Source organism: Grus americana, chromosome 19, assembly GCF_028858705.1.
Source record: "Grus americana isolate bGruAme1 chromosome 19, bGruAme1.mat, whole genome shotgun sequence".
In the NCBI taxonomy this organism is placed as follows: Eukaryota; Metazoa; Chordata; class Aves; order Gruiformes; family Gruidae; genus Grus; species Grus americana.
The window spans coordinates 3,702,142-3,713,812 of record NC_072870.1 but is presented as its reverse complement, the minus strand read 5'-3'; the positions used below and the strand labels follow the sequence as shown (position 1 = coordinate 3,713,812).

Genomic DNA, 11,671 nt, shown 5'->3' with positions numbered 1-11,671 from the left:
AAGCGTACATACGTGTAATTCAGCCAGCGCATGACGTTCCAGTAGAGAGAGTCGAGACGTGGCGAATTCCCAATGCCTTCCGGCTGGTTCAGAGCTACCAGCACTTTGTCCAACTCCGTCAGCTTCACGTGCAGCTTCTGCAAGAGGCAAGTACAAAGAGACAATCGGCTGAGTGAACGCAGAAGGGGCACTCGCGGCAGCAGGGCACAGGCCATCCTTGGGATCAGACTATGGCAGGAATAACCAATCCTGCCTGGCTCCTCCGGGCCGCTGCCCTGAGCCCGTTTGCAACACCACTTCATTTCTGGGGACAAAAATTGGTGAGTTATAGGGTTTGCTTGCAAACTGGGTTTCTAGCATGAGAGGCATGAGTCTAACAGCTAGAATTGTACTGGTGTAAGAGGGACTGAAAGGTCCTTTGGTCCTCTTTCCTTTCCAGCCCACGGCTGGGAGCAGGGGGAAGACGACACACAACTAGGTACCTATCTAAAAAAAAAAGCAGCAGCATTTTCAGTCTGGTTTCTAAAGGACGCAATCGTGCTGCCTCTGGCTGCCTCTACAGCCTCTGTAACCCACTGGATAATTTCAGTAATACCAGACAGAAAGGGGTGTCTCAAAGGCTATTCAGTTCCTACAAAAGCCTTGGAAATAATCTCTCTCCACCCACTTTCCTATTAGGTCTTCACAGAGAAACAGGCTGTGGTGTGAGCTCAGTGCTTATCAGTAGGAAACTGGGCTTCAGCAATTCTGCTGCTTGCGGTATTTTGCTCCAGTAAATAAGACCATGTTGGAGGCTGATTTTGTCACCTACAGAAAATCTTCTCATGTTCAATAAAGCCATTTTTCATTAGGGAAAACAAAGCCCCAGAACAAAGCTTCACTCCTGCTCACAAAGCTTCTGAGTAAGTCCCAGTTTCTGGAAACTAAAATCTCTGGAGTTCAGTGGAGAAGACAGAGCAATCATCTGGGATGAAACCCAGCTCACCCTCACTGTATCCCAGGCCGTATTTCTGCTGGTAAGAAAGAAGATGCCACATGTGTTTGCACAAATCCTTCAACAAGTGCTTGGAGATCAGCTCACAAGAGCTACGGATCACTCCTTCAGACATGAGGGCTTTTCTTCCTCAAATCCAGCTAGGCGTTCCCTTCAGGGGAACCTTCGGTAAGAAATGAGGTGGGATGTAGTGATGGAGCAGTCACAAGGTAAAAATCCAAGCCTGACATTGAAGAGAGGCCTTGGTGGCGTTCAGGACAGCCATTTGCCACGCATCAGCTCACACACTCACCTGCTCCGTCACAGTTTTGAGGAGGAAGTTCAACAGCTCCAAGCTCTTGGCAACTTTCTCCTTCTCAGCCTTCAGGATACACTTGCCAACCATTTTCAAACTCTGCAAATTAAATGGGGAGATGGAGAAGCAGCACGCATTAAATGGGGAAACAAATCACTCTTCTCAGGGGAAAGCAGAAAATCAGTATTGTTGGTGGGATTAACTTGACACCAAAATAACTCAACAAAACCCATCAAACTCTGGAAATGCTCAGGATGGTACCTGGCGGAAGCTGCTGCTGATGCCCAGGTTAATTAAAAAACAACTGGACAAAATAAGAGCAAGCAGACCACAAAGGCACAACCCTCCATCTTTCCCAATTTCCAACCTAAAGCACAACCGGAGTCATGTTATTGCCTCCTGGAAAAAAAAGAGGAAAGACAATATCCGCCCTCGCCCTGGAAAGGCCAGGAGGCTGCCAGACAACAGACTCACCTGAGGGACAACAGCTACTCAGCTGCAGAAGCTGGGATTTACACGTAAAGCACTAATGCAGAAATCCATTAACGCTTACGCCTAGGAAATCCCAGTTGCCAGCACTAGAACAGGGCTTGTCAATCAAGCTTAAATTCGCTGAAATGACTAGAGAAAAATCTCATCTCTTTGTGTTCCCTTTATGTGCTGCAGGGTTTCTGAGACACTGAAAGGTCTGGCTTAGAGGAAAATCACTCCAAAGATAGGTCAAATAAAAGGCAGAGTTATTTACAAGTGGAGAAGGGCAGAAAATAGCCATAAAAAGGCAGCTGGATCAAAGAGGTGGCCCAGGGGCTCAGGGGGACCGATCCTCTGCTCGCAGCTGGACCTCGCAGCCCCGCTTACATGGCAGTGTTCTGCCCCGCTATACGTCTGTGCGGATGCCCACACCACCGCCAGCCTCGCAGCTCGCATGGATTACACTAACGTGAGACAGGATTTGCAGGGACAAGCTTATTGTAGGCAGCGGCGTGCCCCGCCACAGCCCCTTTCTCTAGAGGAGGCTGCACTTGTGGCCAAGCCCGCCTCTCCTTGGAGTTCGAACACGCCAGCCTGGCACACGGGCAAGGTCCACCCAGGCTCAGCATCCTCGGTGCCTCAGGCAACATGTATCGCTGCACCAAACCCGTACCCAGCGGTGGAAGGTCGCAGTTCTCCAGGAGATGCAATCTCTCCCATCAGACCATCTGTTGCTTTTGCTCCGTGCAGACTGGAAGTAATTTGAAGGACTCTGAGCGAACTATTCTCCATCTCTATCAGCATAAAGCTGGCAAATAAAGTAAAAATCCTCGCAGACATTGAGAGAAGTGAGAAATTTATTCCCCAAAGCAAGCTCAAATGATGCCCACAACAGAAAAAGAATGATGGCCAGCAAGGGTCTAAGGAATACTTTAAACAGAAAAAGTGGGGAGACCAGATAACATACCTGCAGGAACACCTGCCTTCAGGTAGAATTATTTACTATCTGTACCAGCTCCCCACCCTGGGAGTATCTTTTTTTTAAATAATAAAGGCATGGTTATTTCCTGACCAGGAATGTCCACTCACGCCCTGTATTAGAAAGCCACCATGTTCTGCTGGCTGGAATTCCTGCTGCAGCTTCATCTGACTATCAATAACTTGCTAATTGCTCTCTCCTGATACAGACAGATAGGCTGCAACTCTATGCCAGAGCTGTCACTAACCCACAAGGTCATACAATTCAACAGCTCTAAAGTCTCTAAGGTAAAATGAGAAACAAATATGGGGTCTGTGATTAAAAATAAAAATAATAAAAAATCTTCACATGTAGGATATAACACCCCATGGGCCATGCACATGCCATTTATTAGGCTTACCACAATAAATAATAATGATAATAATAATTAGCGAATCAATTATGAAAACTAAACAGCCTGATTTGCATAAAGATTTTCTTTGCAATTTGAAGAACAAGATATTGTCAGGCTAACAGTCGTGATTCGTGGTTAAAGTAGCTTTCAGAGAGGTTATTAAGTTGAGATCCCTGTTTTTCTAAGTTGCGTAGAAGTTCACAGTGAGAGAAAATCAGTATGGATTGTCAGCTCTTCAGGACAAGAGGAATCAGGGCAGTACTGTGCGAAGGAGCCACAGTGAAATCAGCTGTCATTTCATCTTTTTAATACGCAAACATTTTGGAATTAAGAAGGTGTTAAAAATAAATTGCATTTTCTCTTCACTGTAGATGAGTGATGCAGATGACTGCATTTAAATTGTGCGGGCGTGACCCTGTCTGTTCTCGCTGCCATTCCTACTTCCCAGAATTGCCCTGATGCTTTGAAGGCTTTGAAACAAATCCTGCTGAAGCCAACAGAAATGTCCTCTAGCTCTGAGCACCCCCCCGAGGGGCCGATTTTCAGAAGTTTGCAAACAGTTTTCAGGCACTTTGAAACTGGGACCTGCATCTACTCGGGGTGCCCAACCAAATTCATGCAGACCCGTAGAATGAAAAGGGTGGCCTGCCCAGCTGGAGATGGAAGATATCGCTGGTCTATCGACACCAGTGCTGAAAGACAAAGCATCTATATCAAAAGCAGTGTTTTGCGTGAGTCTAGAAACGCAAGCACAGTTCCACCAGCATGAATAGCCAGAAGCAATCCAGTACAATTCAAACGCTCTGCAAACAAATGGCTCCCTACTGAAATGGATCACTTCTAAACAGCTCTCACAGATGAGGAAGGAATGAGGAAGAGGGTGGGAGTGTGTGGGGAAGCCAAAGGAGCAGCAAAGAAGCAGCAGATAATCGATTCCTACGGAATGCACAATTTTCTCTAGTCCCGAAGCAGAATGGATTGGCTTTAAGGAAGCTGGATTCAGATAAAGTCTTACAATTCCTCAATACGTGTCTTTTCCCGCTCCCTTCTGCTACAAAGGGTGTAAAAGAAATTTACTCCAAAGAGCACAAAACCACCAGCACCTCCGTACGTGGTATGGTTGAGACAGCTGAGCCTCCTGAAAGAATCATAGAACACAGAACAGTTTGGGTTGGAAGGGACCTCACAGCCCATCTGGTTCCACCCCCTGCCATGGGCAGGGACACCCTCCACTAGCCCAGGTTGCCCAAAGCCCCATCCAGCCTGGCCTTGAACACTGCCAGGGAGCCAGGGGCAGCCACAGCTTCTCTGGGAGACTTGAGTCCAATCCCTGCTCCGCTCAGCGTCACTGCTTATCCTGATCTCACCGCCGCTGTCCCGGCGTACTTCCCCATTACGCGTTACGTCAGATGGTATCTTCTGTCAGGCATCGCTTCCCCCTCATCCTCCCACAGCAGGGAGCGTACACAGCGGAGCATTTGCTTCGATGGGATTTGTGTTAGCATGCGACATCAATATAAACACGCTGCGCTCTGGTGACATAAAAGTCGGTAACTTTGGACTGGGGCTGCTGGGAAGCCTTGGGGAACTGCTCCCAAGGAAGGAAATCCCAAGTCTCTTCAGTGGGAACTGGGTCCAAACCTCGAAAGCAGCTTTCCCAAGTTTTTGTCATAAATTCTTACTACATAAGGTACCGACCGTTGTCCGTACGCTACGGGTTCGCACAGCAGATAGCTGAGCGAGGGAGCAGACCACAGCAATCTGAAAGATGAAATTAGCACTGCCACCCCAGTTGCGCAGGGCAATCATTTTACAGGCCTACCGTGATTTCGTTTGGGGAACATAGAAAATACAATCATAAACTTAAAGCAAAAGCTATTATATAACAGATGGCAAACTGCAACACATGGCAAACAGGCCTTAAAAAGAAAAGTAGTATTTGGTCATCTGCAGCATCCTTTAAAGGAGAAGAGGGTAGATTTAGACTAGACGTTAGGAAGAAATCCTTCCCTGTGAGGGTGGTGAGGCCCTGGCACAGGTTGCCCAGAGAAGCTGTGGCTGCCCCTGGCTCCCTGGAAGTGTTCAAGGCCAGGCTGGATGGGGCTTTGGGCAACCTGGGCTAGTGGAGGGTGTCCCTGCCCATGGCAGGGGGTGGAACCAGATGGGCTTTGAGGTCCCTTCCAACCCAAACCATTCTAGGATCCTTAGGAAAGCCTCAAACACTGGTTAGATTGCAAAAGCCTTGCACAAGTTTGGCAAGTATCCCCATTGTACGTAGCGAGACTGAGGCACAAAGCAGGGGTTTTGCTTCCAGCTATGCCACAGGTCGGTGGTGGAGGTTAAGTGGAACCCAGAAGAACTTGTCCAACCACCTGTTCTGCGATTCCCTGCCATATGCTGTTTGAAAAGGTATCCAACGCTGCCTTCCCCTGCCCTCTGAAAGCATTACCAACCTAAGAGCCACCAAACCAAATCACTCAGTACTAAAAGCAGAGAAACCACATGGCTTACACTCAGCAGCCACACTTGCATCATTAGCTGATTATGTTGTTTTTCTCCACTTTTCTGCTTTTCTTACTCTGCTCCTTCAGTAACAGCCAGTCCCACTTTACAGGGAATCTCAGTTCCAGTTACAGCTTAGTAATACCTGTGACAGTTAATCACGCCTGGACATCTGAGCTGTCAGCAGATCTGGGCAGGTCATTTTCCAAAAGGAAAAAAATACGGAGGCAGTTTTCACAGCTGGAACTCCCATCTCATCTCAAGCCAATACAGCAACACAGTTCCTGCCTCGCCCTACACGGGTTCAGCTGGCAGAGATGGGTTTGTCTTTTATGTCAAACACGCTGCTTCCAAAAGCCCCTGGCTGTTTCTGGTGGATGGCACTCCTGGATCCAAAGCTCTCTGCTTCTAGGACTTCTACAAGGAGATCAGCACACCCCTTTCTTATATCCCTAATTCCTGCATAACACATAGAGGCACCCAAACCACTGCAGGATCCAACCTTCGTTCCATCTCATTGCACTTCACAGCGTTCCTTCATCTTCACAAAGTATACACCAAGTTTGTTTTAGAGCACAGGAGGTGAATACCTGCAGCAATTCAGTCATACAAGTAGGACAGAGGGCTGGCAGCTAGTTAACCCCACAGCTCCATGCCTCGGTCTCCCACGTAGGGTTTTAGGCCAAGCTCCACTGAAACCTGCACTACAGCAAAAAGCGGTGCGTGTGCTTCTGGAGCCAAAGTCAGCATCCTAGCCACTGCCCAGCTGTCCCTGCAGGGACATGGCAATACGCTGCTATGGGGAGCCAGGCCGTGTTTTTGGAAGCCTCCACCTTCACACCCGCCTGCAATCTCAGCCTGCCTGCACCTCCTCCTTCCCCTTTTGCAGGTACCACGGTGGGGGGGACGCTTAGCCCAGACTTACAAGACACAGCAGTATCTCAAGAGTGCAGAGGATTGTTCTGCTACCAAGAGACGAGCACATTTCCTAGCTGGAAGTTTGAACACCACTTAATATTTATACATTCCCAGCACGTCCTTCAGCCCATTTCATTGTTCAAAACAAACAGCCCTTCCCCTCCGTGGGATCAGCCTGACAGATCCATCACTGCTCCGTGAGCTGGAGAAGCCCGGCCAACCTGCATTCTTTCCGCACGCCGCGCTATCTCCATCCTTCCCCCTCCTCCCCCACAACAGACTTGATGCTGACAGATAAATGTGCAGATTCATGGCTGAATACAGTGCCAAGTGCCTTCTGCAAAACACATACCTCCACCCACCCCGCACGACCTTACACCCCCTGGCACAGCCCAAGGTTGCTAAGGTAAACTCTCTTCTCCAGCAGCAAATAGCTCAGCGATGTTTCCACCCTACTGAATGTCCCCAGTCACGGCGAGAAAGCGCTCAAGAGGTCTGAACTCGGTGTGCCGGCTGCCTTCACGCTGACTGTGAAAGCTGAAGCTCTGCCCTAGCTCCGTGCTGCACGCAGGGTCCCAGAGCAGAGGCACAACCCGGCATTTTGCTGCTGCGGCTCAGGTCCCTACAGTGGAGTCACAGCCAGAGGGGTCCAGCAAGCGGGTTTGGGGCCCTACAAGCGCGTGGCCATTACCTGAGCCAAAGCACAAGATTTCGCACGTCCACACACAGGTAAGCTGAGAGGTCTGGGAGGGACACAGCCTTCCTCTGCTGTTTAGAGGCTAATAACAAACTGACAACCAAATGAAGTATTTTAGTATTCTGTATGCTCATGGTTCCTGTGATTATCCAATGTAAGCACCCTCGCCTCACCTGTAATTATTCTCACATTTCTCCTAAGAGGTAAGAGGTAAGCCAGCATCACTCCCTCAGAGAGGCCAAGTAACATACAGACCATGATAGAGCCAGGAATCAACTCTGAGCTTCCCAAAACCCAGACAAGCCATCCCCAAATACTTCCTTTCATGACAACGTTCACCATACAATAGAAGAACCCGAGCTAGAACTTAGGGCTAAATGACGGAAGACAAAGAGGGGAGGAGGGAAGAGTCTGCCACTTCGCACCAGTTTCTTTCCACCCACCCACGCACCCATCCATCCACAGAGCCAGATGTTTCCAACTCCACGTACACAGGGTAGGCAAGCACACGAGGAGAGGTTCTCACACCACCCACCTGCTGTCGAGAGCACTAAATGAGGAAAGCAAACACCAACAATCCCTCCTCCCTCCCCCGTTCTCTCTCACTAAGTTTCTGAAGACTGAAAGTATAAATGTTCAAAACTTTTTTCCTTGCATCTCTAGCAGAAACAAGTCACCAAGAAATGCTCTCACAGGAAAGGGAACCACCAAGCTTTTGCTTGTCCCCGACCGAGAGAGGGAAGGTAAGGGACTAAGCAGACCCACATGCTGAAGCGTATAACTAAAGGGCATTTTTTGCAATCTTTATTTTGGCTGTTACTAGAGGGAGGGGCCCAAAAATCCAGAAGCCATTCTCACAGAAAATGTCAATGCTTTCCCAAGTTAAAGATCTTTTTTTTTTTTTTTTCTTTCCCTTCTTCAACCCTATGAAAATGCAGCAGGGAAAAACCATACAGGACAGCTGAGGGAACAGAGGAGAATGAATTCTCCACAGAGACATCCAGTACTCTGAAAGCACGTCAAAGATATCAGTTAAATCACTACTGGCCTCATTTTACAACCTAAGAGGCTGAGAAAGGGCAATGAATTAAGAATTTATAAAGACGGACAGATAAAAGTTCAGGCAATCTTCAAGAAAAAAACTGAAGAACAGCTTTTTTAGAGATCTGATGAAGTCACTGTTAATAATTTATCTCCCTACAAATTAAGACACTGATAATCAAATGTGATGCCCTTCAGAAATGAAGGGCATGTCCACACTGGAAGGCTATACGGTATATCCCTCTCTCCCCGACATGTTCTGAGTAGCTCCAGCTAGTTATTTTAAATCCCTAGCTGAACAACACAATAGCAACAAAACCCTCTAATACCATACAATAAAAGTCTTCAGAGAGCATATAGTAACTTTCAAATTATCTGAGTCTTGGAAAAGAGGTCTTGGGTTACCGTACCATCCCTTGCACAGGCCATGTAATCCTGTCTGTCTACGTTCACGCCTCTCTACAGAAAAGCGGCTGCCTGCCCAGTCCACATAACCACCAAAGTGGAAGGAGGCATCACATGTGTCTCACGTGTAGGATTATGTGTGCGTGTATCTGAAAGTCTCCAATGCTGGTGACTGGAAGCGCTTTGGTCTTTCACCGAATTCAGATTCTGTGAGCATTTTTACATTCCAGGATGCCTTGATTCCATTTGGGCTTCAAACAGCCAACTTGAACACTATCTGCTCTGCCCGTCCCTTATGCAGGATATGACACTGGCAAAACAAGCAAAGGAAAAAATAATAGTAAAGTTGGGCCCTTCCTACAATGTACTTACGGCAAGAGACAAAGGAAACCCTCAGGAAACTGCTGTGTACACGCCAGAGAAAGCAGTTTTATCAACAGCTTTTCTGAGAGCTGTTTTGTTTTCAAGTAGCTCAGCCGTAAAGATATACCTTTTCTGGAATAGTCCTCAAAATCCTTTCCCGCTTCTCCTTGACTTTCACATCCTGACTGGGAGTTTCAGCATAAATCGGGAGTTACACAAAGCACCTCAGTTCAGGAGGGCAAGCCAGTCCCTGGGAAAGGGGTGACCAAAAAAGGGTAATGAAACTATGTATTCAGATCCTGGAGCTTCCTGCCCCAAAGCTGTCAATGAGTTACTAAAAAAATTGGCACAGCTTCAAGAATGACTCTAAAGCCAAGACAGCAGTTTCATAACATATCAGAAAGAAAACAGAAATATACCTAACGAGGGGAACAAACACCAAAATGTGCCCACAAAGACAACCAGGAGAGCTGAAAGACCAAACTGAGAGGCGCTTGGTGGAGTCACAAGGATGGCAAGCCCAGGGAGATCCCTCACCAAAACCCCACAAACAGTTCCCTGCACGACACGGGGAACCCGGACCTCTCGGGTTGTGCCACGAGCCCCCGTGCACGGCTCCAGGCAGCCTGGACTCACACCAACCAGCATCCTCCTGAGATAACACGGGCACAGGGATGGCTATCCAACACACCGGGCTGCTCTGATGCCAACAAACAGATTGTCCGTGCACAAACAGGGTCTCTGGGATGGCTCAGGAGACCCAGGTTTGATTCTTGGCTCAGCTCCCAGCCAAGCGTGTCATCTGTAAAACAGGGTGAACGACTTGAGTAAACTAAATGCATTAGCTCTTGGGTTTCTGCAAAATACCTTCTTTATTATTACATCAACAACTCACTGGTTTGAATTTCCTTTGTAAAGTGCTTTGAGACCTACTGATAAAAGAACAAAGCTCTCGAAGAGGAAGAAGTCTCTGTCAGACGCTCTAGCATCTCAGGTGAGCTCTGTCGTTTACAACGTGAAGCAACTCTATTTCTTTATCCTGTAAACACAACCCAGTCGTCTGGACTCCCAACATTAGAATAAACTTGAACAACTGTAGCAAGGTTCTGCTTTGTGTAAATTAACCATTTAGGACTTGGGAGGCCAAAACTGTGCCGGAGCTATTTCTCTGCTTCCTTACCTTTGCAGTCCCAGCGTTTGTGGACAAGGCTTTCTGTCCAGGTGACCCAGCAGAAGAAGCCCAGAGCTCCAACAGCAAGCAGGGCTCTCACAAGAACAAGTCAACTCCAAAGTACCCGCTAGGATAACAAGACTTGTCTCACTGACAGCAAGGAGACGGCAAACGTGAATCCCTCATGACTGTGATATATGTTTTATAAGCACACTTAAACATTTTGGGAACAAATAAGGTCAAGTTAGCTTATGCAAGCACAAGAGCCATTGCCTCGCAGCAGCCGGAGCTGCTATTTCAGGAAGCTGTCTCTTCACTTAAAGTTCCTGGCCGTTGATTCTCCCTCATCTGCCTCTTTGTTTTGCACACACAATTCAATGATAGCCAAGATCGCAGTTTTGTCACATCGCTTCTTTCCCAGTTCCAGCACATATCACTGCCTAAAACCATCCCAGGCTCCCTGCAATGACCAAGTGATCTGCAGGTACGCACTGCAATCACCGAGGCGAGACAGGATAAGGCAGCAGACACCAGGAAATAGCACCCTATCCTCTCTCACAGCCTTGCACCTGCAATGGCAACCCTGCGCTTCCAGAGCTACCAGACCCGTAGCTGCAAATCTGACCAAGGACACAGAGAGCAGAGCAAAGCCTTCGGGTGACAATATTCCTTGTTCCTTGTGAACAATATTGCTGCTGAATTACAAGTGCACATCAGTACAGTCAGTTAAAGAGCTGGCCCTCCCAGGTCTTCAGACTTCTCCCTGGGTCAAAGAAAGGTATAAAATTCTGCATTACCATTTCTTCCTCTTGAAACAGCTAGTTGTGAGGAATAGTGGCAGGAATGGCCAATGACAGCAAATGCAGACCTTTCAACTAGAGGTAGGGCAATAAAACTTCTTCATTTTCCACAGCATCAAGCCCATAACTGCCACCCAACCTGCAGCTCCTCTTTCAGTCAAGGACAAAATCTCCACCTGGAGATTCAGAGCCAATAAACTCTTCAGCGAGTTATTTTAATGGTGGACTACTCTCTTTGACAAATACATACTTTTTACAGATGCTAAATTTGCTCAGTTTCCAGCCTCTGACTTCTGCTACAAGGGATTTTTACCATCTCCAAAAGAGATCAGTGATGATAGGAGTATTGTGCTGCTACACCGTAAGAGCCACTGCATGTTTTTACAGCTATTACTCGGATAAGTGAGCACGTCTGTGCCACCAAAAAGACGCAGAATACCTTTTGCAGCTTTAGAAAGTTTTGCAGCACAAGTGTCAGCCTTTGGCTATGAATCAAAACTGTTAAGTGGAATATAAAGTCCTTAATCCCTCGTAATTACAGCAACATTTAAAGACGTGCAGCTGCCCCAGCTCCGAGGAGCCATACCAGCACTGTGTTAGTGCAAGGGGGGAGCAGGAGGAAGGCAGACAAAACCCAATAC

General features: G+C 47.6%; 1 protein-coding gene across 1 annotated transcript in view; it reads right to left on the bottom strand.

The window, feature by feature from the left end:
- Positions 1–11,671, bottom strand: part of MYBBP1A (MYB binding protein 1a) — a 62,171-nt gene that overhangs the window by 2,580 nt on the left and 47,920 nt on the right. Inside the window, exons 25-26 of the mRNA XM_054847743.1 lie at positions 1,287–1,388; positions 13–137 (exon numbers count right to left, since the gene is read on the bottom strand). Of these exons, the coding sequence (XP_054703718.1) occupies positions 13–137; positions 1,287–1,388 (227 nt within the window). The remainder of the gene's footprint in view (positions 1–12; positions 138–1,286; positions 1,389–11,671) is intronic.